At 45.3% G+C, this 15,435-nt stretch overlaps 1 protein-coding gene across 2 annotated transcripts in view; it reads left to right on the top strand.

The window, feature by feature from the left end:
- The first annotated feature begins 973 nt into the window (after positions 1 to 973).
- SKI (SKI proto-oncogene) overlaps positions 974 to 15,435 on the top strand; it is a 76,890-nt gene continuing 62,428 nt past the window's right edge. For both annotated transcript variants that reach the window (XM_069740823.1, XM_069740824.1), the window contains exon 1: positions 974 to 2,187. In XM_069740823.1, the coding sequence (XP_069596924.1) occupies positions 1,270 to 2,187 (918 nt within the window). In that variant the 5' untranslated portion in view covers positions 974 to 1,269. The remainder of the gene's footprint in view (positions 2,188 to 15,435) is intronic.

Here is a 15,435-nt window from a genome sequence, read left to right as displayed (position 1 = left end):
AGATGGGGGCAAACTTATTCTTCGCACCGGGGGGGGGAAAGAAAGTGAAAATGTGCAAATATCAGGCAACAATATATTTTCCTCCACAACTGAAGATAAATAATAATCCGAAGGTCACATGGTGTCATTGAGTTATCTCGCGCCGTATACCTACCGCTAAGGCCTCGTTCACACCTCCGACTTCGTGCTGCCCGCGGCCTTCTTGGACAGCACTCGCGCCTATGACAGTCCAGGCGGCCATTCACATGTGTGATTTTCATCCTCATACCGGAGACACGTCCGATTTTGATCCAAGGGGGGGGAGGGGGGATTAAAAGCAGCAATGCAAGTCTAGGGGTCCGTGAAAAATATCGCTCCTTGCCAGAATGAAAAAAGGTGGAGATATTTTTTTTTTTTTACGCATGACAAAATTTGACAATGCACAATCTGATCAGGATTCTGTTAGGCACAAAAAAAAAAGTCTGAATGAGGCCCAAATCGAACAACCTGGATATCCCATAAATATCTTTAGCAGAAAAAAAAAGGGGGGGGGGGGCTGAAAATAACTCACAAGAACAAAAACCCTTCCGAGGTCAAAAAGCCACAGATGAGACCGATTACCTGCCTGCCTGAACCGTCCCATCCCCCTCCCATTTTTTTTTTACCTACCCTCCCGCGTCACTTTTCCTTTCTTTTATTGCTCCCATAACCGGAATATTTACCTTCCTTTCCACAGACATTTTTTTTTCCGTTTTGCAGCAAGAAAAAAAAAAAAGGAGGGAGGGAGAGAGAGAGAGGGAGGGGGGAGAGGCTGTTCCTGGAAGAGCCGGCCTGGGGAGTTGGTCACATTCTTGGCTGGGATTCAATGACTGAGGCAGACACCAACAAACAGAGAGAGAGAAGGGGGAGGAGAAGGGAGAGGAAAAAGCGGGGCGGGCGGGGACAGACGGGGGCGGGAGCTCGGGCACAGACGCCGGCGGGGCCGGAGCGCAGCAGTCGGGCTGGGTGCACGCTCGGGAGCGCAGCTCCTCACACAACTTCCAATGTAAGGACATGAAGACAAACTCCTGAAAACTCCATTTTTTTTGTTTGTTTATTTTTGGTTTGACGTCACCGTTTTCACTTTGTTGGGGGGTCGCAGTGACACTTTGGATTTTTTGGGGTCTTCTCTGCCGCGGACTCTTGGCGAGTTGCTCTCGGGCATGGAGCGCCTGTGATCCTCCTCCTCAGCCGCCTCCTGCCCGAACTCCCTGATTGTCGTTTTCTGTCCCGGTCCGTCCCGCGGTCCCGATGATGGAGGCGGTGAGCCGGAGCTTCCAGCCTCACCCAGGTCTGCAGAAGACCCTGGAGCAGTTCCACCTGAGCTCCATGAGCTCCCTGGGGGGCCCGGCCGCCTTCTCGGCGCGGTGGGCGCAGGATATGTACCACAAGAAGGACGCCGCCGGGAAGGAGCCGGAGCCGGTGATGCCGGTGCAGCCCCCGCCGGTCATCCCCGGCGGGCCCCTCTTCATCCCGTCCGACCGCTCCACGGAGAGGTGCGAGACCATCCTGGAGGGGGAGACCATCTCCTGCTTCGTGGTCGGCGGGGAGAAGAGGCTGTGTCTCCCCCAGATCCTCAACTCCGTGCTCCGGGACTTCAGCCTGCAGCAGATCAACTCGGTGTGCGACGAGCTGCACGTGTACTGCTCCCGGTGCACGGCCGACCAGCTGGAGATCCTGAAAGTCATGGGCATCCTGCCGTTCTCCGCGCCGTCCTGCGGCCTCATCACCAAGACCGACGCCGAGCGGCTGTGCAACGCGCTGCTGTACGGGGGCAGCTACCCGCCGCGCTGCGCCAAGAAGGACGGCGGCGGCTGCGGCAGCCTGGAGCTGGAGGTCACCGACAAGAGCTTCAGGGTCTACCACGAGTGCTTCGGCAAGTGCAAGGGGCTCTTCGTGCCGGAGCTGTACGGGAGCCCCGGCGCCCCCTGCATCCAGTGCCTGGACTGCCGGCTGCTCTACGCGCCGCACAAGTTCGTGGTGCACTCGCACAAGGCGCTGGAGAACCGGACTTGCCACTGGGGCTTCGACTCTGCCAACTGGAGGGCATACATCCTCCTGGCACCGGACTACGGCAGCGACGAGGAGCAGGCGCGGATCGGCCGACTGCTGGACGACATGAAAGACAAGTTCGACTACAGCAACAAGTACAAGAGGAAAGCGGCCAGGGTGAGTGTCGGCGTCGGAAACGAGTGGATCTGGTCATGATACAATGTATCTGTTTACCTCTGAATGTCCGATTGTGTCCACATAAATAGTGTGGAAGTACAGCATTGTGCATAGTGACATGGAGGGGCAACAGTGTCATAGAGCCAGTGTGACATGGAGGGTCTACAGCGTGACATGGAGGGTCTACGGTGGGTAACGGTGTGGCAGGGAGGGTCTACGGTGGGTAACGGTGTGACATAGGGTTACAATGTGACATAGGAGGGCTACAGTGTGTCATGGAGGGGCTTGGAGCCATGCAGATGTGGGGTTTGTTCTGTGCTATACAAAACCCATACAGGTGACACAGTAACTAGCTGATCACATCATTATGGACGCTCTGCATTCTGTAGGAGGGTTATTATGTAACAATGCAGATACAGACGTTTATTCTGTGCGGGACAGAACCTATATAACTGATGGGAAAGAAGGGGTTAATGGTACAGTAGCTAGCACATCGTTATGGATACTATGTAACAATGCAGAAGTTCTATGTGCTGCACAGGAACCATGTAGATGCTACAGTAACTAGCTGATCACATCATTGTGTGTTCTATCGAATGGATACAACGCAGATACAGACGTTTATTCTGGAACCTATAAGATCAGGTCATCAATGCTTTGTTTTTTTTGTATAAATTATGTGAAGGCATATAATGGACGCTAGGTGTTCTATAGAAGGGATACTATGTAACAATATAGAAGTTTATTCTGTGCTGTACAGAAATCCTATAGGTGATGTGAAATAAGGGGTTAATGTTACAGTAGCCAGCTGATCACATCAGAATGGATTCTATGTTCTATAGAATGGACGCTATGTAACAATGCTGATCTAAAAGTTTGTTCTAAGCTGTACAGAACTTATAATTATTAACAATAGTAATATTTTTTGTAAATACATTTGTGCTCTCATTGTAAGAGCACAGGTCATCCTTGATACATAAAATAAATGATAATTCTTTTTTTGCTTTCATTATATAGATGCCCATTCACACTCGTGGCAGCTGCAGGGTTAATGTATAACATAAAGAAATATATATTTTTCTCTATATAATGTTTGCAATCAATCTGAAAAATGTAGAGCACCAGTTTGGTCCTAGAATCTAAGTGTTTGATCTGTAATGTAACAGTAGATCATTTATTACTTTGTGTGTCAAGATTCTGATGACCGACTAATGCAGAAAAAGTTGGTATAGTAGCGGGTTTAATAGCTGTATGGGTCTGGCAGGCAGAAGGTTAAAAATCAATATCCTATAGGTGTCCAGGCCCCCTCCCCCCCCTATATAATGTGTAGACATATGGGTCAGCCTTATTTGGGAAGGGAGGGGTTAATGATTTTGATGTAGTGGTTGATGCTCCTATGTCTTTGGCCCCCTTTTTTTTCCCCCTATTTACAAACTGATGGGTTAATTACAGTTCAAGTTTGTTTGGGGGCAGCGAAGCAGAAGTTATTGCTGGTCATAAAGGTGTAAATTGCACTTGTCCAGATTGTGGGTGATCAGGGGTGACTTCCTCCCCTGTTGTTGTAAGGAGAGCTGACCTCCTGGTAACCTAAGTCTTTGCTGTTTGTGTCTTACAACTTTGGAAGGGAGATGATCTGCCGCCTATTGGTGCTAGAAAGGTGACCAGGTTGTCGCTGGGGCTGCGAGTCAACAAACAGTTGTTCATTTTTTTAAAGTGGCATTTTAGTGTGACCTGATGGCAACCCCGCTTCATATTCTGTGCGGTTGATGTCATTGGATGATATAAATTATTGGGCAGGATTCTCTGCGGTTCCAGCGATTTGATTACAGAGCAGTGGATGGAAAGTGTGTGGATGCAGATGTGGTCATTTGTATGGTCAGGGCAGGTGCAGACAGTCTTCTCCCTCCCATCCCCAACCCTAGTGACTGGCGGTGCTGACATGATAGTGGCGCAGACAGACGGCTCTCTATACGCCATCCTTCCTCTGTCATCTCCATGTCAGTTTCCTATTCCGGTAACGCTGTGTAGAATCGCCTCGGCACATAATAAACTGGATATCTCCTTCTTTATGTACCCCTTTAATGGCTATAATCAATTCTTTCTAGGAACGACAGCCTGTTTTTTTTTTATTTTATTGCCCGTCCACCCCTGAAGACACCTGGCACCAGACCGATGACGGGCTGCTCCATTGTGTGTAGGTGGCTGTATACATAACTAGGGCAAGCTGAACGAGGAGGGTCCGCCACCCAGACTGCCTGTCCAGACACTGGCGGTTTATTTTAGGCGTCTGGACTCGGCCATATGTGCGTAAGGCAAGTTGGTAGCTGGCATGAATCCGATTTTGTGGGCAGCACTTAATGGCCTTGAAAGATGACATTCTGTGCTCCTTCCAAAGTCCTCTAAGCTCATCCCATATATATATATTTTATTTAATCCTTCCTGTTCTTTTTATATATAATTTATCATTAGTCTGCCCGGCTAATGGTGAGATTTTTATTTTTTTTTAATCTTCAATCATTATGACCCTGCTTCGTTAACCCCTTCTGATCTCAATGTGAAGAAACCATTTGAAATTGATGGAATTACAATTTTTCCGGAACAGAAGAGAGGGATGGGTTGGGGATAGGGGGGTCTCTGTGTCATTGTGTGCCATTGAGCAACTGTACAGTTCTACATCCCAATCTGCTACAGCTATTCATGGCTGGTCGGAATAAAACGCGTGTGACGTTCTCGATTTCTACCCGGCTGATTATTTCCTAGCGGATAATAAAAGTTGCATTTACCAATCTCTCTACTTGGGAGGCCAATTAAATCACATTATGGCTTAAACCCCTCTTTTTTTTTTTTCTCCGTCGTTATTCCCCCCCCTCCTTATTCCTCACTTATTATCAGTGAATAGACTCCTTCCCAATTTCCCTAGGAGTTTCTTACAACTGTGTGTCAGAGCCATTGTGGCGATGTTAACATTAATGAGGCACATTATCTGTGATAGTTGGAGGTGGATGCGTTTTTAATGGCTTGTCTATCCCTGGCTAATCATGGATTGAGGTTGGAAGCTTTGAATGGTCTTGTCTGAAAGGATGGGCCTTTTTTTTTTATTCCTATGACTGGCTCAGGGGGAGCGTTAACCCATTTGATGCCAGAACCCCGCTGCCCTATTGCTATCTATCTAGTTATCCTGCAGATGTATATGTTTCTAAATACTTATATGTTTGTTTTATTTGTAAATATTTGAATCTGCAATTTCTAAAGTAAACAATGTAATATATACAGAAATGTGTTTTTGTTACGTTTTTGCATTGCATGGGCATTCTAGTCAGTGTAGACACTATGATGGTAACTAAATTGCACAACCCAACTCCATCAATGAGCCTCCTTTTTTTTTAATGTAACTTGTCTATTCCACGCTTGTCAAACCTGCTTTGCCTGCACTTTTGCATGCTGCTATCTTGTGAATGCAGACTCTGCTCACACAATAGACTGATGCTTTCAGTTTGGAGGGTCCAATAGATACTTGTGTGTATTCACCACCATCTACTCAAACGCCTTCCACCCATAGTGGAGTGTACGGATCCTTCTCGCTGTGCTCCAGGCATTGTGATAAATGGCACATGTGTACGGCTTCTCTATCGTGTGGTCGGTGTGCAGCAGGCATTGTGATAAATGGCGCATGTGTACGGCTTCTCCATCGTGTGGTCGGTGTGCACCAGGCGTTGTGATCAGTGGCGCATGTGTACGGCTTCTCCATCGTGTGGTCGGTGTGCACCAGGCGTTGTGATCAGTGGCGCATGTGTACGGCTTCTCCATCGTGTGGTCGGTGTGCACCAGGCGTTGTGATCAGTGGCGCATGTGTACGGCTTCTCCATCGTGTGGTCGGTGTGCACCAGGCGTTGTGATCAGTGGCGCATGTGTACGGCTTCTCCATCGTGTGGTCGGTGTGCTCCGGGCATTGTGATAACTGGCGCATGTGTACGGCTTCCCTGTCGTGTGGTCGGTGTGCTCCGGGCATTGTGATAAATGGCGCATGTGTACGGCTTCCCTGTCGTGTGGTCGGTGTGCTCCGGGCATTGTGATAAATGGCGCATGTGTACGGCTTCCCTGTCGTGTGGTCGGTGTGCTCCGGCCATCGTGATAACTGGCGCATGTGTACGGCTTCCCTGTCGTGTGGTCGGTGTGCTCCGGGCATCGTGATAACTGGCGCATGTGTACGGCTTCCCTGTCGTGTGGTCGGTGTGCACAAGGCATTGTGATAAATGGCACATGTGTACGGCTTCTGTCGTGTGGTCGGTGTGCACAAGGCATTGTGATAAATGGCGCATGTGTACGGCTTCTCTGTCGTGTGGTCGGTGTGCAGCATGCATTCTGATAAATGGTGCACATGTACGGCTTCCCTAGCGTGCTCAGTGTGCACCAGACATTGTGACAGAGGAGCCGTACATGTGCGCCATTTATCGTGCTCTGTGCACCAGGCATTGTGATAAACTGCGTACGTGCACTACTTTGTACTTTGCCCACTTGGGTATCCTATGTGCATTCTACAGAGTGAAGCTAGACTGTAAATTAGAGCTGGTAATTTCCTCATGATATATTTTAGACTTCGCTCCAATAGGGGAAGAATGTGAGTGGGGGAAGGGTTCAATTTGACCCCTTAGGGCTACCTGTCTAATCTCACAGGTGAGTGTGTAAACTCCTGTACTGAAATCCAGCTTGGACTTTTTAGCCCAAAATACGTTTTGCTGCAAACGTACAATCTTTTTGAGTCACATGCACCAACAACAGCCATGGAGTTGTCGTTTCCCACCAATTGAAAGCCCACCAGTGATCTAAGGGGTAAAGTCTTTATTCCTTTTCCCGCCCCAGTGTCACTTTTTTTTTCCCCCATTGTTTTATCTCAATAGATCTAAATCTCATTTGGCTTTTCTCTCCCCTTGGGCCTTCTCCCCCCCTCCCCATTATCCATCTCTTCCTCTTCGCTCAGGATCAGGGAGTCTCTGCCTGTAAATGGCACTAGTTGCCTGCTAGCGAGGCACTCTTGAGATTAAATAAGATGGAAGCACTTTTACCCAGCGCTACACACTGCTCGCACCGCGCGTTCAATAGCCCTTCAGAGCTGAAATCAGAAACAAAGCAGACTGGCAGCAGCTGGCCCTGCAAACAGCAAAGCCACGGGGTAAAGGGGGGTGCAAGCGCTGCTTCCTAAAGGAGTGGAATCTGACAGCAGATATCTTACGTGTATGGTCCAATTGGATTGATTTTTGCAAAAAGTGGCAATTGTTTTAAAAGGGTGAATTATTAATGGGGTAGATTGAGTGTAGGTGATAGGGTGGTCTTTTAGTTCATCCTCCATAAGGTCACCTCCTGGCAGAGCTTAAGAAAAAAAAAAAAAAAAAAGTGACATCCTTTTGTGTGGTGTCTGCTGGAGCGTTGAGAAAGGGCCCTGATACAGCAGACAGGATATCAAGTGTTAGGAAGTCTGGGTTAAGTAGGGCATAGACTACTGAGCCGGGCAGACAAGCAGCCTCCTTGAATCAGGGCCACTGTATCAGGCGCAGCCATTTAGCATTTTTTGGCAGTTCACATGGAAATAGACTTTTTAACTTTTTTTTTTTTTTTCTTTTTTTTTTAAATAAGTAGTTCCTGGGAAAGCAGGTGATCATCAATATGGCCCCCGGGACAATCCATCCTGAAATGTATCGTCCAGCGTCTACAGGCTTGTCTTACTAGTTACGGATGGATGCAAAATAAGACATTGCGTCTTTGCGGTGTTTTTTTTTTTTGCAAGTTTGACTGCATTTTTTTTTTTTTTTGTGCAGAATGTAGACTGTCATTTGTGCACCGTACATGTTTAATAAAGTTGGCTTTGTTTACCGAAAAAATGCAGCGTTGCGTTTGTTCGCTTTCTCATTGCTTTGTATGGCGATTTATAAAAAAAAAAAAAAGCAGCAGTTTCTTTTAATATTCCCCCAAAAAACGCAACGTGTGAACATAACCTCAGTGTAAATCTTTCTGTAGAGTGGCTTAGGGATACGTTCAGGATGTTGGGAAAGCTGTGTGACCACCACACATACCTTGCCTTCCCGGAAGACCTCCTCAAAGGACTGTACGGAATATTTTATTTTAATTTTATTTATGGGTGTGTTCTCCATACGTAACAGTTTTACTTTCCCCCCCCCCACCCCCCCCAAAAAAAAAAAATTCTTAAAATGTTATCATGTATTAGTCAACCATAGAAATGTCTCAATGCAGTGGTGTCTCGAAACTGTAGAAAGCCAGACATCCCATTTTTGGGCTGCGGTGATGAGCGGTGGGTGAAATGTGTATTAGCAATGTCCTAATAGCTGCCTTGTGCGGAGTCTGCACATTCTGTATATACCCCGAGACCCACATTATGACTTATAGGGTCGGCCACTGAGATTTTTTTTTTTTTTTTTTTCTTTTCTCTTTTTCTGTAATTAGTCTCATACAGTAGAGAAGAGCTTTTTAACCCTTTCAGTATCCTTCAAGCAGAAAGGCGGATCCGAGCAGAGATGTAGCGCCGTCCAAATATCGATTGGCATCAGCGGGAAATCATTCAATATTTAAGATCCCGGAGCCTGTCTGGTCTGATTATTTTATTTATTTTTTTTTTAATTCTTTTTTTTTTTTTGGTCAGACATGCCGCGTTAATCAGGTTTCTGCCCGTTAACATGATATAAAAGTAGCTCTCATGCCATTTTCTTTAATTATGCAGGCTGGAATATTAAATAAAATATGAGTTTTATTGAAATCACGCTGATTACGACAGTAGGGATATTTTTTTTTTTTTAACAAGCGGCTGAAACCACCAATTACTCTTAACGTGACAGACGGAGGGGAACGTTCCTGTTCAAGAGTGGTTTTGATTATAGGGACTCGTTGATGGGCCAGTGGAGGGTTTGGGGGTCCTTGGTTACATGAATGGCTTCACGTCCCGCTCTGATTGGCGCCTTCTCTTGCGTTCGTGTCCGGATCTGCTGTTCAGATGTCCATGTCTCTTCCTAGAAGTCTCCCGTGGACCGATAGATATTTCGTCTCTTCCCTGGAACGTTGAGCGGACGTGCTTCTAAAGTCCATGCAGACGTCATTGAAGAATTTGCATGCGGGGCCTTGGGAGGGAAATATCCGCAGTTCTGTTAGCAGCTTTCTATGGAAGGAAATTCTTCCCCTTCTACTAAATATGTGGCCCCCCATCCCTTATCGGGAAGTCGGAATTTACCATCCCTTGTAAATCGGTACAAGCCGATTAAAGATCGGGATTACTACGTGATCTCTCATCTTTCCAATTCCGAGAACTCCCAGATCCATTTACATAATTATTTGCGATATTAATGATTTAATTGTCAAGATTCATATCTATAAACTTTTTTTTTTTCTTTTCTTCTTCTTCTCCTCCTTTCTGCTCTTTGCCATGTAAGACGTCTCCAATTCCGGCGGGCAACCTTCAACCCTATAAATGGTTAATGAGGAGAGCACAATAGTTTGTGTGGGTTTTTTTTTTTTTTCTTCTCCTCCTTTTGGATATAGCTTATGTCGCCTGCGAAGAATGCCAGCAAAAAAACAATGCCGCCAACCTATTCAGTTCTCCATTCACTTCATCACATGCGGACAAGGTGTATTATTTCTGCCTAATCTTGGGGTTTATCCGGCAGATCAATGCAAGCATTGCGCAAAAATAAAATTCTAAATCCCCCTATGAAAACCAAACAAAGATTGGGTAAATAGAACTGCACCCATTCTCCCCTCCTCTCGCCCGTCCTAAGCCATTCATCCCTCCTTACCTCCGCTGTAGGCTGTTTACATCAAACACCCCACAAAAAAATAAAAAATAAAAAAAAAATAAAAATTTTTTTAAAGCAGCCAAACAAAAGATTCGAAGAGTGACGGAAGCAACTTGAATTTCAGGCTGCGGCCACGGCGGATGATTGATTTAATATTAAACAGGTGTGTGGAATGTGCACTCGTGTCTGGTCATGACCAACTTGACAGACTAAACAGCGCTGTACCAATGTAACCCAAACCCACGTCTCTGCCAAGTGGGCTCCCGGTCCAGTCTCTGGGGCGGAGGAGAGGAGGAGGAGGATCTGGCAGTGACTGTAAACGAGAAAAAAAAAATTTGGTCACGAGTGCTCTCGCATTCCTAGAAAAGGCCATTTGCTTTTGCCAGGAGGGCAAAGTTGAATGCTAAGCAAACGCTGTAGTGCCTTATCTCTGGCCCAGCCATTTGTGACGCCTCACGTGTCAGTGGGACCTCATAGCTGTTATCAAAGACTTGGGGGGGGGGGGGGTACAAGTCGCACCCTAGCTATAGTTAACGGTGGAAGTAAACTGGGGCAGGAGGGTCGAAGAAGGTGGACACCTGTAGTTCACTAGTAATTGAATAAGGGGAGTCATGTCAACGAGGAGCTAAAGCAAATGGATTGCGTTTACCTAGAGTACTGGCGACTTTATTCTGTCCCCGACGCTTGGAATCTAATTGCTTGATTATGGGCAGCACCGTGGACATCATTGTCCTTGGTGGGCTTTCAACCAGGAACCCAAACTGCAAGGAGTTTGTATGTTCTCCCCGAGTTTGCGTGGGTTTTCTCCCGGTTCTCCGGTTTCCTCCCACACGCCATGGGCCTACTGATAGAGAATTTGGATTGTGAGGCCCAATAGGGACAGAGATGATGATGTCTGATTGTGATTACATAATATGGGGCCGCGCTGTTGCCTTGCAACATCTGTAAGGATTTTTTTTGACCTTCCCGTTTTTGCGTGGGTTTCCTCCCGGTTCTCCAGTTTCCTCTCACATTCCAAAGACATCCTGATGGGGAATCTAGATTGTGAGCCCCAATGGGGACAGTGATGTCTGTAAAGCGCTGTGGAATTGCGCTCTATAAGCAAGCATAATAATATGTGGTGCGCAACGGTGATTTTTCACTGCGGGCTTGCAGCGCTGATCTCCTGGGTTCAAATCCCACCAAGAACAACATCTGCAAGGAGTTTGTATGTTCTCCCCGTATTTTTTGTGAGTTTCTTCAGGATTTTGGGATTGTGGGAGGAAACCAGATTGGGGGATGGTGATGATGACGTCTGTAACGTGCGGTGGAACATGATGGCGCTGTATAAGGAAAGCAATATAAAACATGAATACCGTAATTAAGATCTGGCCAATTTGAAGGATGAAGAATGTTAGTTTTTGTTTTTTTTAAGACTTGAATGATTGGACAACGGGCATTTCAACTCCTACCGTAGTATTGTGGTATAATTCAATAGTATGGATTTCTGATCAAGTTCTAGTTCCTGGACAAGTTTTCCTATAATGAATCCATATAGGAACACTCATCTGATCGAGTGTTTGATCATTATGGTCGATGGCCAGCGTGCATCCTCTAGTGTACGATCTGGCGGTCTTGTATGTCTGAACTCTTCTTCTTTCAGGGGGTGGGGAAGGGGGTTGTATCCAGCTCTCCTTACAGTATAAGGTATGCCAGATGTGAATGTATATTTTTCAGTTTGCTATAGGCTGTCGTTTTCCTATTTTAATAAGCTGGTAAGTGTTTCCTAATAGGGCGGATCATTATGATGCACCAGCCGCAGCGCACCGTAGGTTGCCCTTCTGCAAATGTACCAGCCTCACTGCAGTATTGTAACTTTTCTTTTTTTTTTTTTCTTTTTTTTTTTTTTATCTCTCCTTGCTGTTCTGCTGCAGTGCATCGTGGGATTTCCATTTCTGCTGAATGAGCTGCTTGTCTAAGGGGGAGGAAGTAAGTTCCCTGTAGGATAGCGGCAGAGGGGGGGGGGATGTCCTGTTTTATATGCAAAGCAAAGCATTTTAGGGGGAAAAAAAAGAAAAAGCTGGCAAGAGAGGATCTCCCGGCACAGATCTAAGAGTATCTTGCACCTAAAGAGCAGTCGAAAAATGCATTTTGTCCAAGACCCCCCATTCTACAAATGCTCTGCTGGTACTTCGCTTCCTATCGGCTAATGATGCTTTGTGTTACTGAGCAGAATTTAACAAATAAAGGGGCATTTAGCTTAGGTTTAATAGGATACACTCTCGGCTTGCTCGTATTAATAGTGGATCTACAGGGGTCCTCAAAGAAGCGAGGAGTTAAGAGGTCTTCATGAAAGGCATTTGGTCACAAAAAAGAAAACGGAGGCTCCATTCAAAAGAATCTCTGAAAACATTTCGAAATGTGCAGGTTTCAAATTCCCTTCAGTCCCGTACAGTCCACGACGGGCATTTAACGTGGAACTTTTGATGTTGTGAAGACCTCCCCCCCCCCCTTTTTTTTTTTTTTTTTTTTTTTTTTTTTTAAGATCCTTTTTAGTCCTAAGTATTTTTATTTATTTTTTTATTGGCCAAAAACGTAGTTAATTTTAGGCTTGACACTCTAGTTTCAAAAGTCGGAAAATTAAAAAATTCCAATTTTTTTTTTTTTTCTCGTACATGGCTGTCTCCCCCTTTTTTTTAATTATCAGTTTTCGGCGGAGTGGTATGCAAATATAGTCAATTAAGTGGGAGTTTTTTTTTAATTAGCAGATGTAAGTTCATGTGTGAAGTGCCTCGACTTAATCACTTTTCACAGTTTTGTCGTTTAATTTGTGAAGTTTTTTGGTGTTTCTTAATGTCTACGAAAGCTGTGAATTTCCTGTATGTATGCCTGCAAATTTTTTTTTTTGTATTTTTTTTTTTTTTTTCCCCAGCGCTTGGTTGGAATGCTCAGCGAGTGAAAGTACAGCCCAGATGACCGGTAATGGTTAATACTATCTGATGATGGATTGGTACAGATGCATAAATGCTTCTCCTGTGAGAGGGGCGCCAGCGAACTTTGAGAATGAATCATTGTGGCGGGGGTTACAATGTCTCCATAGAATTTAAGGTGTTGGCAGACGCAATGAGTGGATGTGTTCTCCATCCATCCTTGGGTTATAGTATTTTTTTTTTTGCTATGGGCTAGTACAAATTCCCGTTTCGGTACTGGCAATTTACCGTAATTAGTTTTTGTTCTTGCCGGATGAAAGACTTCTTACATAATACACTGCGAAGCAGGTTCCTCTGTCTGGATTAGCACCATTCAAGCAGACGAGCCTGGTATCTCTTGCCGGCTATTAAGAGCCACAGCAACAGGCTGGTGCTTAGTGCGTTTTGAAGTTCAAGTATTCTTTGTCTGGCCAGGGAGAGCAGAACCAGAAGACAAAACCGTCTTGGGCTTACTTTCTGGAATGCTATTTTGTGCCACCCTTGAGTGTCCCTTGAAAGGCTTAGTGGAGTGGGGCCTTGTAGCTAGATCATGACCTGCCTGACGGAGGAGATCTTATCCCTATGAGAATACCTCCTTTGTATAGTGCCAACATATTTTGTCGCATACATAAGCCCTTCTAGAGCATTGGCTAGAAGATCTACCAACAATGACCCTGAAGAATGGAGATGTTGGGGACAACAGACTAGGGGATAACCAATATCCATGCACCATTGAGACTCTTGAGGTCTATGTTCCTGCAACACTTCATAATCAATAAAAAAAATTAGTCCTTGGGCTGGTGGTAGTATAAAATGCATATTTTTTGGACACTGCACGCAAGAGACAAAATACTAACCAATGGTAGTCAATGTGCAAGTGCAGCATGTGCTACTCTTTTCCATTTTTCGGTTGAGAACAGTGTAATTACAGGCTGCTCCTTATGCCGGCGAGTGTACACAGCTGCATACTGACCTAGTTGGATCCCGAATTTGAGGCTATGACTGGCCCCAACATCTGAACCTGGCCTAAAAGGGTCTCGGTAGTAAGATGTGGGGAATTTTTCAATTTTTTAAAAAAAATATCTTTAATGCCCAATTTCCTGATATTGAAACACATGCAGGTAAGCGATGGCAGAAATCTTCAAACTACCCTAATCCGGCATCCAGTTAAGAGCTCCGTTACAACCTGAACATGGCAATGTGCACTTTGTGCGGGCAACCCTCTGCCCTAGATATGTCATAATGTTACATGCGGGGCTGTGAAGTCGGAGTGGTGGAGATGGAGTCTGTATAAAATGGCCGATTCCTAAAGTCTGTAAAAAAAATTTGGGTACAGTAGTTCAGTATGTGCTGTAAAAATTTTTTGCAACGTCCTATAAATGTCTGTTCTGTTCCTGATCTAAGGATCTAGGCTTTTAGTTGAAATGAATCTGTTCTGCACTTTAGGTACATACTCAGTAGTGACCAGCGCTGTGGATTCGGGAATCAGGAAAATTGAGTAGAAGGTTTGGTTTACCGACACCACAACCCTGGTTACATGAGGCCTCACGCAACATCATGACCTAGTGGGGTGCCTAGTAAGCAGCAGAGACTCCCAAAATGCCAGACTGAGAATTTCTGGATTAGAAGTCAACACTGAAGGACCGAACCGGGAGCCAGATCAGGATATTCAGACATCTTTGACCACCTTTTTGGCTGTAGGCCATACCTAAAATCACTCCCATACAAATGTACACTTTGTTTTGAGAACTTTGCACACATTTCTAATGGGGAGAGAAAAATGAAACACTTTCCAGAAAAAAACCCCAAAACAACCAAACGGTTGGCCAGTAAAATTTTAACATGCATGATCTTCCCCCTCGGCATTATCTGTCTGGAGACCTTCATATACTTTAAATTGTCAGTTTCTCACTCGAAATCCATAGGTTTGGAAAAAAGTCGATGGGCTTGGAATTCTGCTTGGAAAAATTATGATCCGTAGGCATAACGAAGACGTGAGCAGAACCGTGCACTCTTATCAGCCGTGGAAGTATAATAACACATTATGATGTCGTTTGACTCCTCGTCTTTCCCACTTCCTGTTTACAAGATTGCTGTTCCAACCTCGCTACTGCTCCTTCACATTATGACACTTACATACATGTAACCGTTCCCAATGTAAACATAAAGTACAAGAACCTAAGGGCTGAGCCATCCAAGCTAAATATATATTTAAGGGCTCTTAGAGTGGCTGTGAATTACCCATTAGCGTCTACAGCCGAGGCATTCATAATAACCATGCTGCGCTCAGTGTGCCTCTGGATGTTTCCTCGTAGCGCTCCGTTGCAGTAGTTACTATTAAGCAGCCACGGGGAAACATTTTTGTGGCAGAGGTGAATATATTTTAGATATTGATGCCATCTTTTTTTTTTTTTTTTTCCTTTCTTATATATGCATCGTAGCCTGTGATTTCCTGGGGCAAAATCGTTTGTATATATATCTCTGGAAATATCTTGTTTATGACC

The sequence above is a fragment of the Ranitomeya imitator genome, chromosome 10, assembly GCF_032444005.1.
Source record: "Ranitomeya imitator isolate aRanImi1 chromosome 10, aRanImi1.pri, whole genome shotgun sequence".
NCBI lineage: Eukaryota > Metazoa > Chordata > Amphibia > Anura > Dendrobatidae > Ranitomeya > Ranitomeya imitator.
The sequence above is the reverse complement of the archived record's forward strand: the minus strand, read 5'-3'. Positions and strand labels throughout refer to the sequence as shown.